This window comes from Eublepharis macularius, chromosome 16 (assembly GCF_028583425.1).
Source record: "Eublepharis macularius isolate TG4126 chromosome 16, MPM_Emac_v1.0, whole genome shotgun sequence".
Taxonomy (NCBI): Eukaryota; Metazoa; Chordata; class Lepidosauria; order Squamata; family Eublepharidae; genus Eublepharis; species Eublepharis macularius.
The window spans coordinates 40,098,445-40,124,965 of NC_072805.1; the positions used below are offsets into that span (position 1 = coordinate 40,098,445).

Consider the following 26,521-nt stretch of genomic DNA (forward strand, 5'->3'; position numbering starts at 1 on the left):
CGTAGCACAGTGGTTAAATGGTTCGGCTGCGAATCAGCACTCTGTTGGTTCGAATCCCACTAGTGCCATGAGCTCAGTAGGTGGCCTTGGGTAAGCCACTCCTCTCAGCCCCAGCTCCTGAGCTTTATTGTGGTGATAATAACAACACTAACTTGTTCACCACTCTGGATGGGGCACTAATCTGTCTAGAAAAGGGGTTAATAAACACAGTTGTTATTATTACTAGCAGCAAAGCCCATTGTGGGAATACAACGGGCTCTAGAAAGCTGGGGCTGGGGAGGTGGGCCAAGGAGGGCTGGCAGACCGGTGAGCTGGCAAGGGCCCCTCACCCTTCCTGCCCCCTGGCAAAGGTGCCTGCCTCCTTCCCCCCTGATTAGCTGGACAGGGTAGGTGGTGAGCTCACTGCCCCCCTTGTCAACTGATCAGCTGTGCAGGGAGAAAGCGGGCTCGCTGCCCCCCCTTGCCTGCTGCAACCTGCAACTGTTGGGGCTGTAACGGGCCCCCACAGGTGGGGAGTGCTGCTGGAAGTGACTCTCCGCTTATTCCCACTAGGGGTGCGCTATCACACTTGCGTTCTGGGATAAGCGGTGAGTTGTCTAGAAGACAGCTCCCGTTTTATAGGACTAGATTATTTGTTATTAGAATGACTGGCTGAAGGCTGCTGAACTTTATAGCTAAGTAGGGATTTAGACTTGGGTTATTCCTGATCTGAGCCACGATTCCACATTGATGAAATAAGCAAACAGGGCGACTTTGAGATAAAAAAGAATGAGTAGTCGCGAGGATGTTGGCGTTGGACCTGGGATCTGCTCCCTTGGACTATCTCTGGCCACATGAGCCCATGCAGACTAAGGTCTTCACATCAGGCCCTTCCTTTGCAACAGGCTGCCAAATAAGGCTTGAGCCATTCCTGCCCTTCTAAAGTGCAGAGGAAAAGCACAGGGAAGAGCTTGGGTTGAATGCGGGTTTTATACCGGTGGTTTTAGTATGGCATGAGGTTTTAATTATTTCGCACATGTAGAAGTATGATAATAACAACATTCGATTTATATACTGCCCTTCAAGACAACTTAACACCCACTCAGAGCGGTTTACGAACTGTCATTATTATCGCCATAACAATCACCTAGTGAGGTGGGTGGGGCTGAGAGAGCTCTGAGAGAGCTATGGCTGACCCGAGGTCATCCAGCTGGCTTCAAGTGGAGGAGTGAGGAATCAAACCTGGTTCTCCAGATTAGAGCCCCACCGGTCTTAACCACTACACCAAACTGCCTCTCTTAAGTGACTGAACCAAGGTCACCCAGCTGGCTTCAAGTGGAGGAGTGGGGAATCAAACCTGGCTCTCCAGATTAGAGTCCTGCCTCACTTAAGTGACTGACCCAAGGTCATCGAGCTGGCTTCAAGCGGAGGAGTGGAGAATTAAGCCTGGCTCTCCAGATTAGAGTCCTGCCTCTCTTAAGTGACTGAATCAAGGTCACCCAGCTGGCTTCAAGCGGAGGAGTGGAGAATCAAGCCTGGCTCTCCAGATTAGAGTCCTAAAAGTGCCTCTTAGAAAGTGCTCCAAGTTTTGGAAAAGCACTGCATGTCTCTCTCTCTCTCTGTGGACACACATACACAGGGCTTTTTTACAGAGAGAACACACTGGAAGAGAGTTTCAGCACTTCTTTATGGAGTTCCAGCACCTCTTCAGCATTTGGAACTTGAGAGGGGATACTGAGTACTGGTACCTTCCCCCCCCCAGAAAAAAACACTGTGCATGCACACCCTCCACCCCACCGTATAGGGAACTGGCGAGTATATTCACGATTCTGACTTCTGCTGGGGTGTTGGGATGTCTTCTTCTGCCCCCCACCCTTTCTTGTCAAAAATCTCTGTTTTCAACAAGAGATGATCCCATTAAGTTGCAGAAAGGAAGATTCTACATGCCAAAGACAGAACGAGATGCCAGGTAAGGAAGAACAAAATTGGAATCCGGAAGCACATTAAAGACAAACAAAATTTCCCTGATTTGAAGTTTTTGTGTAAAAATTCACTTGGAGCTTTAACTCATCATGAAAGCTTATATTGTAGAATATTATTGTTGATCTTTAAGGTACTACTGGGCTCCTGTTTTGTTCTACTACTACTGACTAACTTGGGTACTCACCAAAAACAGGTAGAGAGAGTTTGGAAAGTGACAAAATGTCTCAAGGGGAAGGAAAAAGGTGGGAAGAGAAAGCTACAGGTGCTTTCATTTGTCCTGTAGAAGATCGAGTAAGGAATTTCCCTCCCTTTGTGGTAGAGGCCAAGGAGTATATCTGCTCATGTCCAGTGCGGGATGGCAAGTTGCCATGGCAGCCATGAAAACCGCATTCATAGGAGCCAATGAGGAGCTGCTGTAGAGAACAGTGGAAGGGGGGGAAATCCAAAACAAGGAAGAAGAAACTTCTACATGCTGAATCTCCATCACCAACGGGTATGCCTCTGCATTTGCAGCGGCGATGAAAGAAACATGCTACATCCTGAATGTGTGGAAGCAGCCAAAATTCTCACCATCACTCCAATTCAATCAGAACAATCTACATTTCTCTCTCCTCCCCAGTACCATTTTTCATCTGAACATATGCTTTAAATGCATTGCCCTCCACTACATCTTTGCTGATAGAGCAGGAAGACATTTTAAAGTGGTCTTTTTTCTTTTTGGCTAGTTCTCACTTTTTGGCCAGGATTATTTTGTTGTTGTTTTGCCAAGATGCACAAAACATGCTTTCTGCTTAGACTAGTTTGTTTAAATCGCAGGGACACAAAATGCTGGGTTGTGTCCAGTCATCTTCCTCTTTATAATGATATTAAGTGGAAGCCATAGACATGAGTATCCCCCCGCCAGAAATGCAGCAGCCTAGCAAGCACACCAGTTTGGTGTAGTGGTTAAGAGCGGCAGGACTCTAACCTGGAGAGCCGGGTTTGATTCCCCACTCCTCCGCTTGAATCCAGCTGGGTGACCTTGGGCCAGTCACTTAAGAGCGGCAGGACTCTAATCTAGAGAGCCGGGTTTGATTCCCCACTCCTCCGCTTGAAGCCAGCTGAGTGACCTTGGGCCAGTCACTTAAGAGCGGCAGGACTCTAATCTAGAGAGCCGGGTTTGATTCCCCACTCCTCCGCTTGAATCCAGCTGGGTGACCTTGGGTCAGTCACTTAAGAGCGGCAGGACTCTAATCTGGAGAGCCAGGTTTGATTCCCCTCTCCTCCGCTTGAATCCAGCTGGGTGACCTTGGGTCAGTCACTTAAGAGCGGCAGGACTCTAATCTGGAGAGCCAGGTTTGATTCCCCACTCCTCCACTTGAAGCCAGCTGAGTGACCTTGGGCCAGTCACTTAAGAGTGGCAGGACTCTAATCTAGAGAGCCAGGTTTGATTCCCCACTCCTCCGCTTGAATCCAGCTGGGTGACCTTGGGTCAGTCACTTAAGAGCAGCAGGACTCTAATCTGGAGAGCCAGGTTTGATTCCCCACTCCTCCACTTGAAGCCAGCTGGGTGACATTGGGTCAGTCACTTAAGAGCGGCAGGACTCTAATCTGGAGAGCCAGGTTTGATTCCCCACTCCTCCACTTGAAGCCAGCTGAGTGACCTTGGGCCAGTCACTTAAGAGTGGCAGGACTCTAATCTAGAGAGCCGGGTTTGATTCCCCACTCCTCCACTTGAAGACAGTTGGGTGGCCTTGGGCTAGTCACAGTTCTCTGGAACTCTCTCAGCCCCACCCACCTCACAGGGTGATTGTTGTGGGGATAATAATGATATACTTTGTAAACTGCTCTGAGTGGGCATTAAGTTGTCCTGAAGGGTGGTACATAAATCAAATGTTGTTATTATTATTATTACTTCACTGACACTGACCCCACTAGCTTTATCGCTGGACCAAGCTGACGCTGTCCCTTTGCAATCAGCTGTGCTTGAAGAAAGGGCCATGTCATAGAACACATCCTTTGAATGCCGAGTGCCACAGGTATTATCCTTTGCATTATCAGGTAAAAGGAGCTCAGGGAGAAAGGCAAGAGGGAATTCTCTCTTGAGACTCTGGACCAGGCACCCCCAACATTTATTGAGCCTGTGGGCACGTTTGAAATTCTGACACAGTGTGGTGGGTGCAACCACAAAAAAACTGCCACAAGAGGTGGAGCCAACAGCATAGGTCAGGAACTGGTTATGCATAATTCTAATAGTGGTCATTTTCACGTCTCGGCATAGTGCTAAACTCACAGAACAAGGGTGTCTTCATGGCATGATTTCTGACATCATTGCGCCACAAAAACGGAATCGTGGCGTGATGACATGAGAAATTGTGTCATGAAGACATCCTTGCTCCGTGAGTTTAGAGCGATGTCGAGACATGTGAAAACGGCCAGTATCTCTTCAACATTTCGGGAAAAAGTTCTGCTCAGCAGGATGCTTTTAAAAACAAAGATTTTAAAATATTTTCTTGCATACACGCAGCCTACCTTCCTTCATGTGGTAAATATCCTTGTACTATGGTGGCAGCTGCTGCCATTTTTAAAAATCTGCAGTCAATTGGATCGCCAAAGACAAGTCAGCTGCCTGCTCTCACCTACTTTCTAAAAACACTTGGCAGACACTGGAAAAGGTGTTGGGGGCACCATGGCGGCCAGGGGAACAAAGTTGGGGATCCCTGCTCCAGTTCAGTATATTCAGTAGTTTACTCAGTGTGAAACTTAAGATAGATCGATATGTATTTTCCTCGTGTGCTTGCTGTAAATAACAACAAACCAGGAAAGCAGCCTTCTAATTTTTTTAAATAAAAGACCTGTTCTGCCTCCTGCATGCTGTAGCTTCCAATTTTTAGCATTTCTGTCAGACAGTGGTCGGGGCATAATGGTTAAGTGGTTGGGCTGCTAACCAGCACTCTGGTTCGAATCCAACTACTGCCACAATCTCAACTGATGGCCTCGGATAAGCCACTCCTCTTGACCCCAGTTTTGAGCCTCTGTAGCATAGTGGTGAAATGGTTGGGATGCAAATCACGACTCTGCTGGTTCGAATCCCACCACGGCCATGAGTTCAGCAGGTGGCCTTGGGTAAGCCGCTCCTCTCAGCCCCAGCTCCCCAGCTGTATTGTGGGGATAATAATACACTGACTTCGTTCACTGCTCTGAGTGTGGCACTCATCTGTCTAGAAGGGTGGTATATAAGCACACTGTTATTATTATGTCATCTTGCAATGCTTGTGTGACATCCCTGCAAATTGGATACAGGAAACGTCAGCATGCAGGTGCCAAAGCCGAATTAAAATGGTACCCCTTTCCAAAAGTCTATCTTCCCTTAGTTTTCAGTTCAGCCTCAGAATACCCATTCATTTTGGACCCCTCCTGAACAACAGTTGCATGTGCACTCGAGCTGGTGGAAGGGGGAATGTGCTGGTGACAACTACCTCCCCCAAATTGCTAATCTAAAGACAAGTGTCCTGACTGACTCATCAATGCCCAGCCCAAACCCCTGGACCTAGAAACGTGAAATTTGGGGAGAACATTCCTTTCGTGATGTAAAGACTCACTAAGAAGGGATTTTAAGAAATTTGCCCCCTAAGGGGGTAAAAAGGGGTAAAATGTGTTTTCCCATAGGGATACAGCTTCCCTGTGTGGCTGGCAGGCAGCTCCCCCCCCCCACGGCCAACTCGGCCACTCTTCTTTGAGGTAATTTGCATATGCGGCCTGATTGGGCATGACTTCAACATTCTAAACAGTATGCAGTTGCTGTTGGGAGTCATTGAATGTGTCCCGAGGTAAAAATACACCTCCCAGTCTTCCCCTCTAGGGTTACCAATCTCCCTGTGGGGTCTGGCTTTCCTGTGTGGCTGGCAGGCTCCTGCCTGCTTGCACTCATCCCTTCCCTGATTGGTCAGCTGTGGAACTCTGTGTTCTGAGGTAAAAATCAGGTAAAGGAAACTGCAGACAGTTGATGAAAGACAGTACAAGATTCCTGAATTGGAATTTTATATAAAAGTCAAGAATGGCAACTGAGTTTTTAAATGTTCATGGGGAGACGGTGCATGACCTTTCTAGGGGCCATTTCGATGCAAACCTTGATGCGGACTGGATTTAAAGTACTTAAATACCATAGCGAAACATGGGTATCAAGCTAGTACAGTATATAGGTAACCAGGAGACCCAGTGCGCCATCCAAATTTGAAGAGCACACCCAACTGCTGTTCTCTATAGGTGATACCCACAACTTCCATCCAGTCACTGATGGGAGATGACCAATGCAATCAAATTATACTTTGAACCTAGGGCAAGATAATGACCTCCACAAAATATCCCCTTGGCCCTACTTGTGTTTAGGCATAGATACACTAATGGTACATGCAGCCATGAACTTTGGTGTAATGTACTCGCTGTAGAACTTAGTCTTGCAAATGACTGGGGGTATATTTGGGGTACTTTTTTTTTTTACTGAAACGTGTTTATTCTATAGCAAGATAAAAGCATTTGTTTTAGATAAGCAAAATACAAACTTAATTGCTGCTCTTAGAACTCATAAAAAAGTATAAAACAGCATAAAAACACAATTAAGCAATGTAGCAATTAAATCGTTCATGTTACCAGTGTTTACATTAAAGCCTCATTTATGAAAACTTTACAACACATGATATGAAAAACTTACAACTTTTAAAGAAAATATTTACACTGATTATTCAGATGTGGCATCCTTTTAAATAGTCTACTGGTATTACAGCATATTTTTTTTAAAAAAAAACCTCACATTTTCTTCCTTCTCTCCTTTTTTTGTAATAACAAGGGTTTTTTTTAATTTAAGTGCATTTCCTTTTTAAAAAATACAGTGTATTAAATCTGAAAGTTGTCACCCAAACACAATAGAATATTCACATTTTTAAAGTGGAATGAGCAGAACAAGGTAAGAATATCTTTTATTACAAAGTGTACCGCAGTATTTGGAGACGTTATAGCGAAGATGAGAAGATAGGCTTTGACATTTAAAAACTTTCACTTGCAGCAGTTTTTCCCCCCCATCAGAAGACATTTTAAAAAGAAACGAGCTTTGGCAAAAAAAGTCTGTGATTTTTTTTTTTACATTAGTGTTTTCTTTATGACCGAGAAAAACAGCGTCAACTACTCATGTCATATGAGCATGATTGCATGAAATCCAATGGACATTTTACAGGTAGTTACAACTGTGCTTTTAAGGGCTTCATGAGTTCAATTTTTAACATTAAAAAAAAAGAACCCAACTTATTTTGAAGTGCATTAACTAATTTTGCAAGAAAGAAAAGCTATTAATTTGAAATGGGGAAAAGGCGAGCGCTTCCCCCAACTCTTAATGCCCTGGTAGAACCATGACTTTCTGATTCACATATTGTAGGTAAAGCTTGCAATAAATTAAAAAGGCATTGCATGGAGAAAAAGAAAAAAGAAGAGAGCACAGCTTTTTCTTTTAAAAAAGACCAAACCAAAAGAAAAAAAATTATTTATAATCACCTAAAGGATTATACACAGCTACATTGTAGTTCTTTATTGCCTATCTAATAGACAGCTGAGGAGGTTCACTCGTTCTGTTATGCGTCCGTGCATAACTACCATCAGTGACGTACAGACTTCTTCTGTACACGGTTGACCCCGGGCCCAATTCAGAAAGGCAGAGCAGCTCTGCAGAGGAAACACGCAGCTTCAGAAAATGCTGGCCTGCGATAAGAGCTGGGTCTGTGTCTGGGTTTGTATTTGGGTCTGGTGCGGTTGGGCAGCTGGTGGAGGGCTGCCGATAGCTGGGATCGGAGACGTTATCTGCGAGGCTGCGGGGGAATGCTGCTGCGGGGAAGGCTGCGACTGGTGTTGCATGTGCTGCAGCTGCTGCTGCTGCATCTGTTGGAGCTGCATCTGCTGGAGCTGCTGGAGGTGTTGTTGCTGCTGCTGCTGCAAATGCTGCTGCATGTGGTGGTGGAAATGTTGCTGCTGCATCTGCTGTTGGATTTGCTGGTGCAGCTGCTGCTGCTGCAACTGCTGCTGCTGCATCTGCTGCTGCTGCAGCTGCTGGAGCTGCTGGAGCTGCTGCTGCTGGCTTTGCAAGGAAGGACTTGCCTGGGCGGAGGCCGAAGCTGATGTGCCCGCCATGTTGGAGCCCATAGAGCTGATCAAGGGGGCAGAAATGTTTGTCGGTATGTTGGGGGCGATGGTGACGGAAGCGACAATCTGGTTCATGGGGAGCCTCATGGCTAAAGGCTTGGGAGCAATCGCCCGGGGGAGTGGCTGCTGCAGTGTCTGGGGCGAGGTCGCCACTGTGGCATGCTGGGAAAGCGGGGTATTCAGGAGGAGAGAGGAGGACAAATTGGTGGAGGCCAGCGTCTGTTGAACGGAGCGGATGGTCTGGGCTTCAGCTGACTCGGCAGCAGCCTGCATTGAAGAGACAAACATCGAAGAGTTTAAGTTTTACTTAAGTCCTTAAGTTTTACTTAGCTTTAACCATACAACAGCAAACAGATGCATAAACATTTTAAATATTCTTTTTTCATGAATTTTCTGCTATTGTTTTACATGCACACATGTGCATTTGTATAAAACAGACATGAAAGATTGGCTCCTCCATTCTGTGTCACCACCAGTTTTGATCTCACGGTATACTCTCTGTATCCCCCACCTGCAGAGGTGAGAGAGGTGGCACAATTGCAGTGCAGTCCTATGGAGAGTTACTCCAGTCTAAGCCCACTGACTTTAATGGGCTTAGCCTGGAGCAACTTATCATAGGATTGCACTGGGAGATTGGGCCTTTTTAGTGGTAGAACCTCCTCTGGCCTGTGGTGAACTCATCAGGAAAAGCTGTTATGAGCTCCCTATCCTGGCCTTCTTATTGCCGTTTTCTCAAGGCACACAAGCCCATAAGTAATTTCAGGTAAGTAGCTGTGTTGGTCTGCAGTAGAACATCAAGATTTGAGTCCAGTAGCAACTTAGAGACCAGCAAGATTTTCAGAGTGTAAGCTTTGGAAAGTCACAGCTTGACTTTCAGAAGTTTATTCCCTGAAAATCCTGTTGGAATCTAAGGTGCCACTGGATTTGAATCAAGCCCCTAAATAGTTTCTGACAAGACAAATGCTAATCTATCCCAAATGTGAAAACCACTGCTCCTCCAAGGGTCTCAGCTTGGCATATATAGAATAAGCTCCATTTTATTACTACCGCCATCATTCAACTTCTCTGTCTGGATACCAGCTTCACTTCTGGAGAAAAGGCCAGAGGTAATGAAGCCAATTGTTTGAGGCAACCAGGATTTGAATGGTCGTCTGCAAGATGAATTCTGGTTTCACAGACTGAGGGCCAAGCTACAAGTGACGAATGACACTTGAACAGCAAGTGTATTTCTCCCTGTTCACTTGCCCTCCACTCAATCCACTTGCCGTTCAAGTGTCATTCGTCATGTGTAGCTTGGCCCTAATTCCATAGTTTGCTTTGTACGATGTCTGAACTGAGACAGTGTGTAAAAAAGCTTTAATGCCAACATCTAAAAGGTCATAACATCATCAAAAGACACTCAGCATCACATACAAAGCTCTTCATGGCCTTGGCCCAGGATATCTACGGGACTGCCTCCCTCACTATGTTCCTCCATGGCAGCTTCACTCATCTGAACAGGGTCTCCTGCACCCTGCACACGGGTGACATCAACAGCAGTCCATATACAGGCTTCCTCTGTGGTGGCCCCTGCCCTGTGGGACGGTCTGCCCGAGGAGGTCAGGAGAGCCCCCACTCTCCTGGCTTTCCGCAAACAACACAAAACCGAATTATTCAAAAAGGCTTTTGTACTGTAGGGATGGTCTCACAGATGCTTCGCTAGTAAGAACCACAGATTTCACCACTATGTTGCCTTACGTACTACCTGTTGACTTAAATATGTGCTCCTATGAGCTACTTGTGCTTCATGTGGTCTAATGTCAGCCCAGAATTGCTTATGTTCTGTTTCAGCATTTCTTCAACTCTGTATCTGATTCTTGCTAATGCGATATCTTTGTAAAATTGCGTTTATTTTCCCTATGGCATTATTTATGGAAATGTCCTTGAAATTGACTGTACTTATTTCACACTGTGTAATCCACCTTGAGTCTCAGTGAGAAAGGCAGACTATAAATTACATACATCATCATCATCATCATCATCATCATCTACAGATATGCAAAGATTTGAACTGGGACCACCACGTCCATGTTTACAGACTCCATGAAATATATGTGCCTCTTCCAGCGCAATCTCCAACAATCTCTCAACTGAGGGCCAAGCTACACATGACGAATGACACTTGAACGGCAAGTGGATTGAGTGGAGGGCAAGTGAACAGGGAGAAATACACTTGCTGTTCAAGTGTCATTCGTCATGTGTAGCTTGGCCCTAAGATGTCTTCCTTAATAACTTTTATGGAAGTTCATTTCCCAGCTGTTTTTCATCCCTTCCTTATCATTTCCTTGTGTTTTACATTAGGGATACTTCTAATAAGTGTTTTTTTATGTCATGGGGCTCAAGAATACTCAACAAATCCAGTAACTTGTGTACAGATTAGAGATGGGCATGAACCAAAATATGAACCAAAGTTTGTCATGAGCTGTTTTTTGTTTCACGAACCGGTGGTTCATCGGAGCTCATTTCTGACAAGCCGCGACAAACTGCTATGATTTTTAGAGCAGTTCGTATGGTTCGTTTTTCAGTTCGTCATTGCAGACAGCCTGGTGCCAATCAATCTGTTACCTAGGCAACAGGGGGAATGGGCTTTCTGCAGACCTTCTGCGGCCCCGGAAGCGTTAAACCAATGAGCCAAATGAACTGGTTCATGAACCGGGCAAGTTCATGGCAGTTTGTGGTTTGTGAAATGCGATGAACCATGAACCTTAATGAACTGCCATTTTCCTGGGTCGTGCCCGCCTCTAGTACAGACATTTTATCTGAGTGATTTCAGATTCTTCGTAACAGAACGATCAGACTTCAAAAGATCAACTCTGTCCAGGATAAGCTCTTTTTACGTAACTCTGACTTTAAAACAAAACAAATCAGTGACCTGCTAAAACATTAATAGGGCTTCTTGCCATCTTACCCATTTATAGGTACTGCTCCCCGCTGTGATGTTTCTTTCAGCAGCAAAATTTTCTTGGGTTTCACCATGAAATATACTCTTCTGCTCTTACAAGAGCCAGCTAAATTTCTCAAGACCAAGAATCACATTCTCAAAACTGTCATGCTGCCTACATGTGGGACCTCATCCCTCTAGCCTTTCTACTCGGATCTCTGACTTCCAAACAAGGAGAACAATTAAGAAATTATCTCTAAGGAATTTTGTGTGTCCTCTGGCTTTGTGGTGACCACTCTATTCTTCAGCTTATGGATTTTCCTTGTTCTTTGAGAATGTGAAATTAGATTCATTTATAAGAAGCAGAGGTTGTTGCATATGGGCCAGAACCCAGATGGTTGCTGCAGCATTCAAATCTGACAAATTCTGCTCATGACAAATCAATCACAGCAATCTGGGATATCCCAAGTGCTGAAACAACATAGGTGTGTGTGAGATGTGTGAGAGGGAGACACTCTCTGAATCTCAGTTATGTGCAATGTTATGTATTGCATTCCTCTAATGCAACGAATGCCCTGACTTGGATAGCCCAGGTGAGCCTGATCTCACTAGATCTCAGAAACTAAGAAGGGTCGGCCTTGGTTAGCAATTGGATGGGAGGCCTCCAACGAAGACCAGGGTTGCAGAGGCAGGCAATGGCAAACCACCTCTGTTAGTCTCTTGCCATGAAAATCCCACCAGGGGGTCACCATGACTTGAGGGCATTCTCCACCACCAATGCAGTGTATGTTTGTGGTTTTCTGAACATTCTACTTCTATCCTAGCCTGGCTTAAAAACTAAATGCTGGTTCCGCCTAAAATTCATTCTTATTGCTTTTCCCTTTGTGTTCATCCTTCTGGCAGCAGTCACTACAAATAATGGTGTATTTCATTTTTCTAATTATCAGTTCTTATTTATTCTATTATGACAGTGTTGTTTAAAAATTAATGAAGTGAATGCAGTGAGGTTCTGTTTGATATTGATATTCGATGCAGACCTTCAAACACACAAACAGGTGAAGCTGAGACCGTTTTTGATAGTGGATGAAACAAAATAAAAACAGTCAAGACCCAATGCTTATTTATTTTTAATTAGGTGGCAGGATCTACATTTAAACAACGGCTTCTGTGCATTTGACTGAAGTCTGCGGTGGGCTTACCTTGGAAACCAGACTTGCTCTGTAGGCAGCGAGCGCCTTAAGGTATTCTTTCTTGGCAGCTTCGGTTTTCCTTTTATATACCTGTTAAAGACACGACAATTAACACCACCTTCAGTGTATAAACTTCAGGCTATAAAATAGCTCTTGCCTGAAGACGGATGTTATAGGCTCATAAAAAAACGAAAGTCAAAAGAGACAATGTCAACTTGGATTCCACAAAGAACATATCCAGCGTCACATGATTTCCCCCCTTCTTTAAAATGCTCACATTGAACCGTATTTGAGACTCAGTGGAAGAGGCTCTGCTTTGTATGCAAGAGGGTCATGATTAAATCGCTGGCATTTTCAGTTAAAATAACGGGCAGTAGGTGATGTGAAGACCTCTGCCTGAGACTTTGGAGAGCTGCTGCCAGTCCGAGTAGACAATACTGGCCTTGATGGAGTGATGGTTTGATTCTGTATAAGGCAGCTTCTTGTATGTTCTCTACCACTGAGTCACAGCATGTTCTCTATTTTCCTAATATAGAAGCTGGGATCTTAATTATTTTTAAGAATGGGAAACTAAAAACACGCAACTGGAAGCCAATCCTAGATGACATTAGAAGACCAAGGTGTGAGCTCCTCCCTCCTAAGACCATGAGACAAGCTACAAGTGACAAATTACACTTGCCTGGCAAGTGAATAGACTCAGGGCCAAGCTACAAGTGACGAATGACACTTGAACGGCAAGTGGATTGAGTGGAGCGCGAGTGGAGGGCAAGTGAACAGAGAGAAATACACTTGCCGTTCAAGTGTCATTCGTCACTTGTAACTTGGCCCTCTCATGTATTCCTCCCTGTTCACTTGCACTCCACTTGCACTCCACTCAATCATGTAGTGATCAAGTGGAGTGCAAGTGAATGGCAAGTGAACAGTTAGGAATTAATGTGAGGGCCAAGCTACACATGACGAATGACACTTGAACAGCAAGTGTATTTCTCCCTGTTCACTTGCCCTCCAATCAATCCACTTGCCGTTCAAGTGTCATTCGTCATGTGTAGCTTGGCCCTGAGTCGCTTCACTTGTCATTCAAGTGTAATTCGTCACTTGTAGCTTGGCTCCTTGGATGTTTTTTGTTTCTATTTTCTTTCATCCACTCTTATTCTGTACATTTCAGACTATAAACCTAGTATCCAAATAAAGAAGCAGATATTTTTGAGCTTCTGATATGGCAGCTGAATAAGACCAATGTCTGTTTGGCTGTCATTTTTTGTTTTTACTTATGTAAATTATCATAATAAATATAATAAATTTGAGGATAACCATGGGCTGATCCACAGCTTGGTTCTCAGCTAAACAGAAAGAGCACATAGCTGATCCCCAAATCCGTGTTGCATTCCTAATTAATGAAGTCGAAAGGATCGTGTCACTGGTGTTTAATTAGATGCCATCTTTCCATTCATTACTTCATTGTCTTCATTCCCTCCACCCCATCTTCCCAAAGGTCCGTTGATTACCTGCTTCTGCTCTTCTCCTAAGCTGTCCCACATAGAGGCAACAATTTTTGAAACTTCTCCAAAGGTAGCATTGGGGTTCTGCCCTTTAATTGCTGCTTGCGTGTCCCTGAAGAACAGGGCATATGCTGAAACCGGCTTTTGTGGTTCATTGGGGTCTTTCTTTTTCTTCTTCTTCGGAGTCTTGGGCTTCTTGCCAGAATCTGGGGCAGCTCTCTTCTCTCCAGTAGTCTAATAAAGAATGAACAATAAATAAAACCAATGTTCATTTTTATCATGAAATGCTAGGTCTAGATTTTTTGTAGACTGCTAATACGTACACACAAAGTCTACATTCTGTGTCAAGAATTATTTATGCAAATAATTTGTAACAACAAAATCATATTGTATTTACCCCAAAAGATGACCTTAAATGTAAAACGACTCCCCTAAAAATGTTATACACAGAAAGGGCTTTTACTCCCCTAAAAATGTTATACACAGAAAGGGCTTTTATTACTATGCAAACTTTTAACTTTGGTGAACATGTAAGATGACTGCTTCTAGGGAAAAACCTAGTCTTCGTTTTCGGTAAATACAGTAGTATAGATAGATAGATAGATAGATAGATAGATAGATAGATAGATAGATAGATATGAATATATATATTCATGTTCATAATATGAATATATATATATTCATATTTATGATGTGAATATATATATTCATATTCATGATATGAATATATATTCATATTTAAATAATTTTAAAAGGATAATTATAAGCATCATGATCTTTGTACGGGATACGAGAATCAGGTTTAAAAGTCTTTACAAGTGGAATGACAAAACAGAGAGTATCTGGTTTATACCCTCTTGAAAATTAGTAAATAAATAACATTTAGTGTACGGTATCACTTACATTGAAATAGAAACACAGAGCTAGAAGTGACCCCAAGGGTTATCTAGTCCAGCACCCTGTACAATGCAGGAAATTCACAGCTATCTCCCTCTTCCTCACTTCCACCAGTGACCTCTACTCTATGCCCAGAGGAAGGCGAAAAAACTTGTGCTCTTGTGTTAGCCATCTTGCTACCAAGTAGAACTTAATGCAGCAGTAGATCCAAATCCTATTTGCCAGCTGGGTACCAAGGATGCAAACACAAACCATTCTCAAAGAATGGTCCCACGAAAAGAGAAGGCCTTCAATGTTTCAAGGGTCCACTATCTACAGTTCTCTCCTCCTGATGGCTCCCCAGCATGTGCTATGGAAGTTTGCCTCAGAACTCAAGAGTCGTTCTACACGAGATGCCTGGGCACGTGTTCGTCAAGTGTAGGGAGACCCAATGTCAGCTGGGAAGTGTGGTTTTGAAAGACAGAGCCAGCTGAGATTGCTCCGGAGGGTATGGATTCTCCGACAGTCCTTTGCGGTCTCTGTCATATTGGACTGTCTCCCCCTCCAGAGCTTTTGCTCTGCTGCCCTTGCTGCTTAAAACATCAAATTAACTGAGCCTTGGCAGGGCAAAGGCTCTGGAAGGGGAGACAGTCTGGCTCACCAGAGGCAGCGGAGGGCTGTGAGAGAATCCATCCCCTCCGGAGTGATCTCTGCCAACTCATTCATTTAAAACTATGCTTCTTGGCCAACATTGCATCTCCCAACATGTGAAGAACACATGTCAAAGGTATTGTGTAGAGAGACTCTCAGAGATTCCCTTCAGCTAACAACCAACAATAGACTTGGGTTTGTTATGTGCTATCAAGTGGCTTCTAACTTATGATAACTCTATGATTCAATGGCAGCCAAAATGTCCTATCATTAACAGCTTGCTCAGGTCTTGCAAACTGATGGCTGTGGATTCCTTTACTGAGACAATCCATCTCATGCTGGGTCTTCCTCTTTTCCTACTGCCTTCCACTTTTCCTAGCATTACTGTCTTTTACAGCGAGTCTTGTCTGTTCAATAGACTTATCCTCCATAAATCTATTCAACTACTTTTTCATTTCAGCCTGTGGCTACCACATCTCATTACTGGGCCTGGCTACCAAATCTATTTTATCCTTTTGGTCCCCATTATGCACTTTTCCGTACCCCACAGACAGCAGAGCCTACTTTAGGGTTCTCACCGTCTCCATCGCAGAACCATTAGTCTATAAGATGATTTATATTCATAAGATCCTCTTTATTAAAAGGAAGCGCAAAGGACTCCTCAGCCTCCCAATGTTTTATTAAGGCTCCTTACTATGGTCCTTTTCCAAGTAACTGAAAAATTAATAGAAATATTATTCAGTCACTGGCGAGCTTCCAAGTATCCCTTGGATGCCTTCTATCACCTGTAGACATAATCTGATGAAAAAGGCATTCGATGGATCCATGTTACTAATTTTGGGCCTGCCATCAGGGCTTTTTTTCAAGGGGAACGCGGGGGAACGGAGTTCCGGAACCTCTTGGAAAAGGTCACATGGCTGGTGGCCCCGCCCCCTGATCTCCAGACAGAGGGGAGTTTAGATTGCCCTGCAATCTAAACTCCCCTCTGTCTGGAGATCAGGGGGCGGGGCCACCAGCCATGTGACCATTTTTTCTGAGGGCAACCCACTGAGTTCCACCACCTCTTTTCCCAGAAAAAACGCCCTGCCTGCCATGATCTTCCATGAGATTTGTTGACCTGTACAACCAATCTTGTTCTTTAGATTATCTATGATCTTCTCTAACCCTCAGGCTCTATGCTAACAAGAGGAAGGTAAAAAAAATGGCAAACTGTGATCGGTATAAATCCGGCTGCTAAACACCTTTTATTTGTTCACATCCATTAAAAAAAAAATCATCATTGTTCAGAGAGACGTTTCTCAGGCAGATAGCTTTTCTTGTCATGCCCATTTAATCTCCGATGAAAACGAATCTGAGAGACTTTCATGAGGAGGTAAAGGTCGCTTTTTATATCCAGCCAAATGTATAGGTTTTTTTTTAAAAAAAAAATACTTGTATACATATACATCAGCAAGGAATGCTAAAATGTCAGAGGGGGTTGCAAGAAGATATGGCAAAAAAAAAAAGAATTATTGCATCTATGAAAGCTGTCATAAAGCATCTTGCAACAGCAATGTTTTCCTTTTAAAAAGCCACAGAAGAGCAACCGCACATTTTTATGATAAGCAAATATTGTACAATTGGATAAAAGTGTTCTAATACTGACCTATTAAAAAATAAACTGACTATGGCAGTACTAAAGCAATGCTAAATAACAATACGTAGGGCTTGTGCAGCCCTTTCCAAGTTTTCAAAGCACTTCAGATGTAATCTGAAATCCTTACATTTACTTAGATTTTGCTCTTTCACTTCACAATGTTGAAGCTCTTAGGCAAATGGTCAGACTGGCTCATAGATCCTTAAAGCAAATGAGTTATCCAATGATTGGACACAAAGGCCCCCTCTCGGTGTGGGTCAGACCAGACAAGACATTGGAAGTTGCATGTCTGCAGTTCCCTGCATTTTTTTAAAAAAAAACCTGAATTGTTAGGGACACAGGAGCCCAATTTGAATTGAGACTACTGCTTAGGGGTGGGTGGCATGAAGCCTTCATTCAGTACCATTTTCCTGACCTAAAATGTTCCAGAGCTTCCATTACTTATCCTGTTGAGGAAACATATGAGTACATATTTGGGTATCTGTACGTTTGCCCAGACCAAGGGTGACACAAGACAGTTATGACTTTAGGACACTCTCCACCACATTTACCCTAATAGGGTAAGCAGCAGTTCCCTGAAACCATATTAAATGTGGGAAGTAGAACTGTGGGCCAAGCTACACATGACGAATGACACTTGAACAGCAAGTGTATTTCTCCCTGTTCACTTGCCCTCCACTCAATCCACTTGCTGTTCAAGTGTCATTCGTCATGTGTAGCTTGGCCCTGTGTTGTTATGGTCCCTGAACTAGCCTGACGAGCTCATAACACTGAGAGCTCTAGACACAGAACTGACATTCTCGTATTGTTTGGCCCCAAGATTCCTCTGTGTTTGGAAGGAGTTGCTTCTCCATTGACTTATTTCTCCACTGAACGAGGTCGGTCAGAGAAACACCTATCAAGATAGAGTCACTGGATCACATGACACTGCCTTCTACTGATTCAGACCCTTGGTCTATTGAGGTCACTATTGTTTGCTCTGACTGGCAGAAACTCTCCAGGGTCTCAGGGTCTTTCCCATCACTCTACCACTGAGCCACGGCCCCATCTCTTAGTGAAAGTCATTAGTTTGTATCCCGGATGGTCCACTGAAGTTTTCCATACCTGCCTCTTCCTTCAGAGGCCTGCGGTGGCTCGTGAAAAAGTATTGTTGGATACTGGAGGACCCTCAGATGAAAATCCATGCAAGGGGACTTTAAAAATTCAGTAATCCCTTTAAGATCTTATACCTATATTAATGGGGTGCAGACACAGAAGCTAACTAATGCTGCCATAGCACAGTGGTTAAGTGGTTTGGCTGCGAATCAGCACTCTACTGGTTCAAATCCCACTACTGCCATGAGCTCAGTAGGTGGCCTTGGGTAAGCCACTCATCTCAGCCCCAGCTCCCCAGCTGTATTGTTGAGGATTATAATAACAATGGTCGATTCCACACTACCTTGTTTTAGCGCTAGTTTTTCGCTGCCGCCGCGCTACTCATTCCTCTGTTCACACGTTTTTTTAAAAAAATCGTTATGGTATCGCTACGGCGTCGCAGCAGACCACCGCGATTTCATCGCGCTATGAGCTCATTAAATCTTCCACCCCCCAAAGCATCACCCAATCAGTACGCACCCCTCATCTCCGCGGCTCCGCCCATGCACTCAAAGGGGGGAAAAAAAAGAAGGGCAATTCATCGGTATGCCGACACCTTGACTCAGTCAACCTCCATGCACCTACCCGGAATTAGAACGGACCGCTTCGTGACATTTCAAAATTGCCCGCCCAAACAGGGGACCAATCACTGCAGACTATCGATGGCGGGAGGAGAAAGAGCCAATCAGCGCCAAGTACTGGGGTGTGGTTTCGACAGGACATGATAGTATCGTGTCGGTATACCGACCGCCTAACAAAAAATTTTTTTTTAAAAAAACCCCGACTTTTCAGAGCAGAACCACGCCCCCACCCGTTCATTGCGGGTTTTATTGAGGGGATGTGATCAAGGTGTTGCGCGAAAAAAACGGAAGTCGGAAGGTGATGTGAACACGCGCGTGATTGTTGCGACCTCAGACATGATGCAATGATATCGGAAAACAAGCGGGAGGTAAGGTAGTGTGGAATCGACCAATAACTTGCTAACCGCTCTGGGTGAGGCACTAATCTGTCTAGATGAGCAGTATGTAAGCGCAGGTATTATTTATCACAGAGTCAACATTCAAACCAGAGATTAACTCATTTGTGACTCAATCACTATATTATACCTTCTTCTTCCAGTGCATGGTTGCAACTTACCCTGTTTGAGTCATCAGCATCTTCTTCGTTTATCGAACTAGATGGGGAAGGCGTTGCCGACTTGCTAGCAGGAGGGGAAGGAGAAGTGTGTGGTAAGTTGGCACTGCCTAAATTCAGCCCCAGTTGAGCACTGAGCTGGGATTGGTTGATGGTGGTCAGCTGGTTAGGAGGCATAATTCCCGAACGAGCAGCATCTGTCATATGGACGATAGATCTCATAATCAAGGAGTGGTCCTGACGATACTGTGCCCCATCTGGGTGACTATGATCCTGGAAATGAAAGGAACAAAGGAAAGGACTAGTTAACAGAGGAGGCTTATGAAAGCAGAAAACACTGCAGACTTCTGAAAGTAGTCCAACGGCAGAGGCACAGAGAGTTGCTATAGGTATTTCCTTTATTTCTCTATTTCTGGACATCCAGGGATTCTTTCTTCACAGGAACTTATGACTTGGGCTGAAAGTTATACATTCAATAGAATCAATTAGCAAAATGTTCCCCAAATTAAAAAAATCACAAAAAACAGCCAAATGTTCACAGATCTGTGGCCAGAACCCCAAAACGCAAAAAATTCAGAAATTGCAAAAATTGCCAAAATTTTTAAAGGTCCACTATCAGGACCTGAAAACTCATAACATTCAGAAGGGCATAGTGGCTAGAACATTGGACTAGACTAGAGATGGGAATGAACTAGGAAAATGGTGGTTCGTTGTGGTTCATGGTTCATTGTGTTTCACAGACCATGAACCACAAACCGGCATGAAATTGCCCGGTTCGTGAACCGGTTCATTTGGTTCATGAATATGTCACTTCCAGGGCAGTAGAAGTTCTGCAGAAAACCCATCCCCCCAGTTGCCTAGGAAACTGATCACTCAGCACCAGGCTGTCTGCAGCGAATAACCAAAAAACGAACCAAACAAACCGGCCTAAAAATCATTACGGTTTGTTGCGGTTTGTCAGAAAGGTCCTTCAACAAACTGCTGGTTCATCAACCAAAAAATGGCCCAGTTCATGATGAACTTTGGCTCATATTTCGGTTCATGCTCACCTCTAGACTAGACTATGAGACCCAGGTTCAAATCCCCAGTCGACCATGGAAACTCATTGGGTGTCCTTGGGTTTAACCAGCCTCATAGGATTGTTGTGATGATTAATTGGAGGAGAGAAGAACTATGTAAAGTCACTTTGGATCCCCGCTGGAGACAAAGGTTGGATACAAATGAAATAAATTAAAAATAAACAAAATGAAAATCACAAAAATTGATAAACCCTCAGAATTCACTTGGGGATGTGGGGAGATGCATGGAATAAGAACCTGAATATTTTAACACTTCTAGGCAGAAATTCACATTCTTTCTACATACAGGAAAGTTTTTTCTTTTAAAAACTGAGGGAGCACTTAAAAATGCTGAAGTATTTGGTTACAGTAAATGTATGAAATAGAACATGTCTTCTTTCTCTACCAGAGAACTGAAAAATCAAGAAGAAGAAACTGTCCTGCTATTCTCTCATGGTGAGGATCACATTAGCAATAACAAATGGCCTTGTGCTTCAGTGTTTGAAATAACCATATCCGTTTCCTTTAATTTCAGTCCAACTGCTTGGTGAAAGAGCAAGATGGGTAGCCATGTTAGCCTTTCTGTAGCAGCAGAAAAGAGCAAGAGTCCAGTAGCACTTATAAGACTAACAAAATTTGTGGTAGGGTATGAGCTTTCGTAAGTCACACGAAATCTGAAGAAGTGAGCTGCGGCTCACGAAAGGTCATACCCTACCACAAATTTTGTTAGTCTTCTAGGTGCTACTGGACTCTTGCTCTTTTCTACGGCTTGGTGAAAATGTAATTGCTGAACCAAGAGTACTCCGGGTTTGCGTCACAAATTAATGACTGAGCTACTGGGTTCAGTGGAAGAATTTTCTCCAGCAATTTCAATCAAGATGCATTGTTTGTTTATTTATTTACTTCACAGATACCCCATTTTTCTCCACAATGGGGACCCAAACAGTGCGATCCTAAAAAGATTTACTCCAATCTAATCTCATCAATTTCAACTGGCTTAGACTGGAGTAACTCTGCTTAGGATAAGCTTTTGAGAACAACAGCTCTCTTCATCAGGTGCACCTGATGAAGAGAGATGTGGTTCTTGAAAGTTTATGTTACAATAAAGTTGGTTAGTCTTAAAGGCTTTTTACTATTTTGCAACTACAGACTAACACGGCGAACTCCTCTGGATCTGCTTAGGATTGCACTGAAGGTGACTTACAACATTCTCCATTTTGTCCTCACAGCAACCTGATGACGTAGGTTAGGCTAAGAGATGGGGAATGGCTCAAGGTCATCCAGCAAGCTTCCATGGTAGAATGGGGATATGAACCTGGATCTCCCAGATCCTAACACAACATGCTAACCACGACATAATGCTGCCTCTCCTTTTTTGGCTCCTTCTTTCCCCTACCCCACAGTAGACCAATAGTTTGGCTGATAGTTTGGGTGGAGGACAGACAATAAAGCCATCACTCCCACCCATAGCAGTAAGAAATACTGACCGGCTGTGCCCAAGTTCTGATAGATAGCATTCCATTCCACCCCCACCCCAAGTCCTACTAAACTGTGGACCAGAAGCCACTAATCAAAAGGCAAATCTCATTTACAAAAGAGTGCAAGTAAATACAATGGTGATTTTCTTTGCTCTATTTTTGAGATCTTGAATATTATTTTATGTGTTTATTTAAAAACATTTATACACCACCTTTTCACCCAAACAGGGTCTCCAACGCAGCAAACAACTTAGAAAACACTAAAACAGTATTTAAAATGTACATAAAATATTTAACAATAATATAAAGCATACAGATATACAGAGCCAGTTTGGTGTAGTGGTTAAGAGCACGGGACTCTAATCTGGAGAGCCAGGTTTGATTCCCCACTCCTCCACAAAGCCAGCTGGGTGACCTTGGGCGAGTCACAGTTCTCTGGAGCTCTCTCAGCCCCACTCACCTCACAGGGTGATTGTTGTGGGGTAATAATGACATACTTTGTAAACCGCTCTGAGTGGGCATTAAGTTGTCCTGAAGGGCGGTATATAAATCGAATGTTGTTGTTGTTGTTGTTGTTGTTGTTGTTGTTATTATTATTAACATACCGAGGCATTCAATTCTGATGTCAAATATAGGGTTTTTTAAAACAGATTATTCTTTTTCATTCTAAATGAAGGATGAAAACTGACACCGAAATATGGTGCAGAATGCAATGCGAAGGGGAGTTCAAACATCCAGTCCCCAGGCTTGCAAATTCTCAGAGCAATTTTTTACCTAATTTTGTTAATGAACGACACAAATGTGGACAAGTAGAACTCAAGTTACATAAATGTCCGAAGCATGTTTATTGCTTGAAGTTGCCCATTTCCTTCAGGGCTCTTTCCCTGCAAATTTTACTACTGTTCACTATAAGAGAACTCTGATATTGACATCGACATCTGGAAGTCATTCAAAGACTTTTTAAAGAATATCACTTTCTGCATATTAAGTCAGACCTCCTTTGCTTTACAGACATGGATTTACTGCCTAAGGAAGAATTTTGAGATGTTAAAAGAATTAGGAGACCAATGAAGAGGAATGTAATTTGATTTTTTGTGTGCGTGCATATGTGCACAAGACACAGAGAGCTCTTTCGTGGTTGTTCCTTTTCACTAAAAGTCTGTTTTGTACAGTTTTTCCATAGCTCTTATCCCAATAAAGCAGAATAGAATGACATAGATTAACAAATGGTTTACTTTAAAGCTTGTCATTTTGGTTCAATATGAGGTTTATTGAAGGTAAATTCTCTCAACTTACACAAACCCCAAATCCAATTTGGTGCGCAAGCCTATGAATTCTTAACCATTTCTTCCCATGCTGTCCTGTTCATTCTTTCCTTTCTCTACGTTTTTTTTAGAAAAGGAAGTTGAAGGCATGAATCCATAGTACGTATGGATTACTGACGTCAACAGGTACCTCTTTGGCAGTGGGATCCTAAGTAAGAGTTGCACCTTTCTCAGGGCCAAGCTACACATGACGAATGACACTTGAACAGCAAGTGTATTTCTCCCTGTTCACTTGCCCTCCACTCAATCCACTTGCCGTTCAAGTGTCATTCGTCATGTGTAGCTTGGCCCTCAGACTATTAACTGGGCTTACAAAAGGTGTAAGTCTTCTTTGTAATACTCCATTAGCACCAATAAGACTAACAAAATTTTGGTAGGGTATGAGCTTTCGTGAGTCACAGCTCACTTCTTCAGATACTGAAGAAGTAAACTGTGGCTCACAAAAGCTCATACCCTACCACAAATGGTGTTAGTCTTATAGGTGCTACTGAACTCTTGCTCTTTTCTACTGCTACAGACCCACTAACATGGCTACCAATCTTGATCTTTCTTTGGAATAAATTTGTATCATTTCCTCTTGGCTCCATATGTTTGTAGTTCAATAAGGCATAAAAAGTTATTTTTCTTTTTAGTACACTGTGGAGGAACCTGAAAGTATCCATCCTACAGGTCCAGGTAAGTGAAAGGCTATATCCAAGGAATGAATCTGTATTAACAAATGTATTTCTTCTCTCTACAGGTTGGTCCCCATGTCTGGGGGGCAGATACCCCCTGCCCAAAGGGGGATTGGTTATTCAACCCACACGTTTCATATAAAACTTTCTTAAATACTGACTCATATAGCAGCTGTTTTGTTTAAGTGAGTCACGATTTGAGATATACAGAGTTGGCATTTACTGTGTGATACGAGGAAGGACTGGACCTATATATTGATGACCCTGAGAAAGTTTTATATGAAACGCGTGGGTTGAATAACCGGTCTCCTGTCATACAGGGGATGTATGGATGGTGGAAAAAGAAAAATAACTCTTTATGCCTTTATGAACTTTTACCTTTCTATGGATGGCCAATGCTTTTGATATAGAAATCACGTTTGTTGGAATCAAATGTATTTATGGAATGAACTCACTGTCATGTGAATTTTATGTATATATTTATATTGTCATTTATATTTATCACTTTGCAGTTTATTCACATATATTTAAAGTGCAATACAAAATATATTGATTCATACCATTGGGGAATTAGTTATTATAAAGTCTCCGGTGTGGCTTGTCCACTCCTTGGGTCAGTACTCTGATTACTGGGGCAGCCTCTTTTTTGGTTTGAACCTTCAGGTTGGGCCTGGAGTTCTTCTGGAACTCACAAGGGATCTGCAGACTGCAGAGATCTGTACCCAGAAGAAAATGGCAACTTCGGAAAGTAGACTCCAGAGAGAGGATTCTGGAGAATGTTTCATCACATCTCTGCTGAGCTCTCTCCCCTTCCCAAACCAGGGCTTTTTTTCAGCCAGAACGTGATGGAATAGTGTTCCAGCACCTCTTGAAAATGGTCACATGGCTGGTGGCCCCGCCCCCTGATCTCCAGACGGAGGGGAGTTTAGATCACCCTCCATGCTGCGGCATGGAGGGCGATCTCAACTCCCCTCTGTCTGGAGATCAGGGGGCGGGGCTACCGGCCATGTGACCATTTTTGCTAAGGGTGATTTAAACTTTTTTTAAAATCCCCCTTTGTTCCAGCTGACCCAAAGTGATGTGATTGCGCAGTTCCGGAAGCATGCACGCACTTCGCGCGCACACATGTGGTACCAGGGGCACCACCTCCCGCCAGGAATTGCCTCCTCTGCTGCAACCCACTGAGTTCCACCACCTCTTTTCCCAGAAAAAACGCCCTGTCCCAAACTATGCCTTCCCCAAGCTCCACCCCAAAATCACCAGGAATTTCCCAACCCATAGCTGGTAACCTGAGCTCTGACCATGGTTTCTACCAATCTGAAATATTTTGGGGCTAGCTATGATGATTCCAACATTTTTGCTTCAGCAAAGACTGTGATTTTCCTGAACTTATGATTCTAAAATTATTAGTGCTGCCATAATAATTGGAGAATATATTTTCAGCGCAATTGTGCGACAACCTGACAAGTTCTCACTAAAAATGTAAGGTTAAAAAAAAAACAAAAAAAACCTCAGGTACCAGCATCAAAATGTATAGGAGCTAGCATCAATTGTTTTGGTGCAGAGACGTTTAGAGGATTTTGTGCTGGTTTTGAATGAACCTGTTTTTATATTCCACAGCAATGTTTATCTCCCCTTCCCAAACCCAATACCAGACTAAATCTAATCGTAGAATGCTACTCAGTTCAACTGAACCATCTCTTTAAAAAGCACAGAATAAAAACACATGCGGATTGGAAACCAAAAAGGGGAACCCTCTTTGACCTCAATGAACACATCTCGGCATATTTTCCATGTTCTCAGAACACTTGACTCTCACATGGTTCTGCAGTTGTGGAACACATCAGCCTTGACCCCTTCCACTGCGCCTACGGTGGGGCAAACCAATATTTGGCCCTGAATAAAACTGCCTACAAGGGTCCTACCTCTCCAAATGTCAGCATGATATTTTGGGAATGGCTCTCTTTCTGTACATATCTAAGGGTCAATGCCTTTTAAAAAACATTTTAAAAAACCCTTCCTTTACGGAACTGAAGACTGAATTTGCTGCATAATGCATGGGAAACAAAATAAGAGTCAGCTCAAAGACCATAAGATAACAGAAGTGCTCAGTGGCTTTCCAACTCGTATTCGTGATTTGCTTCCCCCCTTTGGAAATATTCCAGTCCAATCAACTATTCACTTAGAATGTGGCAGTTGACAAGCAAAATCTGAATAACAAGCTATTTCTTCCAAAACAGGGCAATACAGGATAGCTGTACAGGATATAAACAGTTATCTGGCAACTCCCTGTAACCAAGGTCACTTCCAAAATGTATTGGTGGGTTCCACTTTTTGATTCGACCCATGAGTTTCGAAAGACTCGCTGTACAACTGTCAATGAGGCCACTTCACTTTTTATTTAACCTGGAGAAAGTTCTCTAGCTAGTTTGTGACAGAGCTGGGATTTGAATTGGACATTTATACTTCATAGCTTTTCAAAACAAGGCATACCAATTCACAGCTTCTTCTAAACCAACAACATGCAACATATTAATGACACGGTCAGAGAAGAGAAGAAAAACACACAGGTTTATTGGGGCATAGTCAAGTATTCATGGGCATTGTGGCATGGGAATTTCCCACTTTCTTCTCTTGTTGCAATGCACTGAGTCCCAAATCCCAAATTCCAAATTTAACCTTGGGGGTGGGGTCAGCAGACCCTCAAGGACATTATCAGGGGCGGGGGTGTGTGCTATAGGAAAGGAAGTGTGGTGGTGGAGAGTGCCATCAAGTCATAGCTGATTTATGGTGACCCCTGCTGAAGTTTTCACAGTAAG

The 26,521-nt window shown here is 43.4% G+C and overlaps 1 protein-coding gene across 1 annotated transcript in view; it reads right to left on the bottom strand.

Moving 5' to 3' along the window:
* Positions 1-6,567: 6,567 nt before the first annotated feature.
* The window catches only part of TOX3 (TOX high mobility group box family member 3), a 122,247-nt gene continuing 102,293 nt past the window's right edge, over positions 6,568-26,521 (bottom strand). Inside the window, exons 4-7 of the mRNA XM_055000598.1 lie at positions 19,171-19,440; positions 13,743-13,970; positions 12,247-12,327; positions 6,568-8,394 (exon numbers count right to left, since the gene is read on the bottom strand). Of these exons, the coding sequence (XP_054856573.1) occupies positions 7,675-8,394; positions 12,247-12,327; positions 13,743-13,970; positions 19,171-19,440 (1,299 nt within the window). The 3' untranslated portion in view covers positions 6,568-7,674. The remainder of the gene's footprint in view (positions 8,395-12,246; positions 12,328-13,742; positions 13,971-19,170; positions 19,441-26,521) is intronic.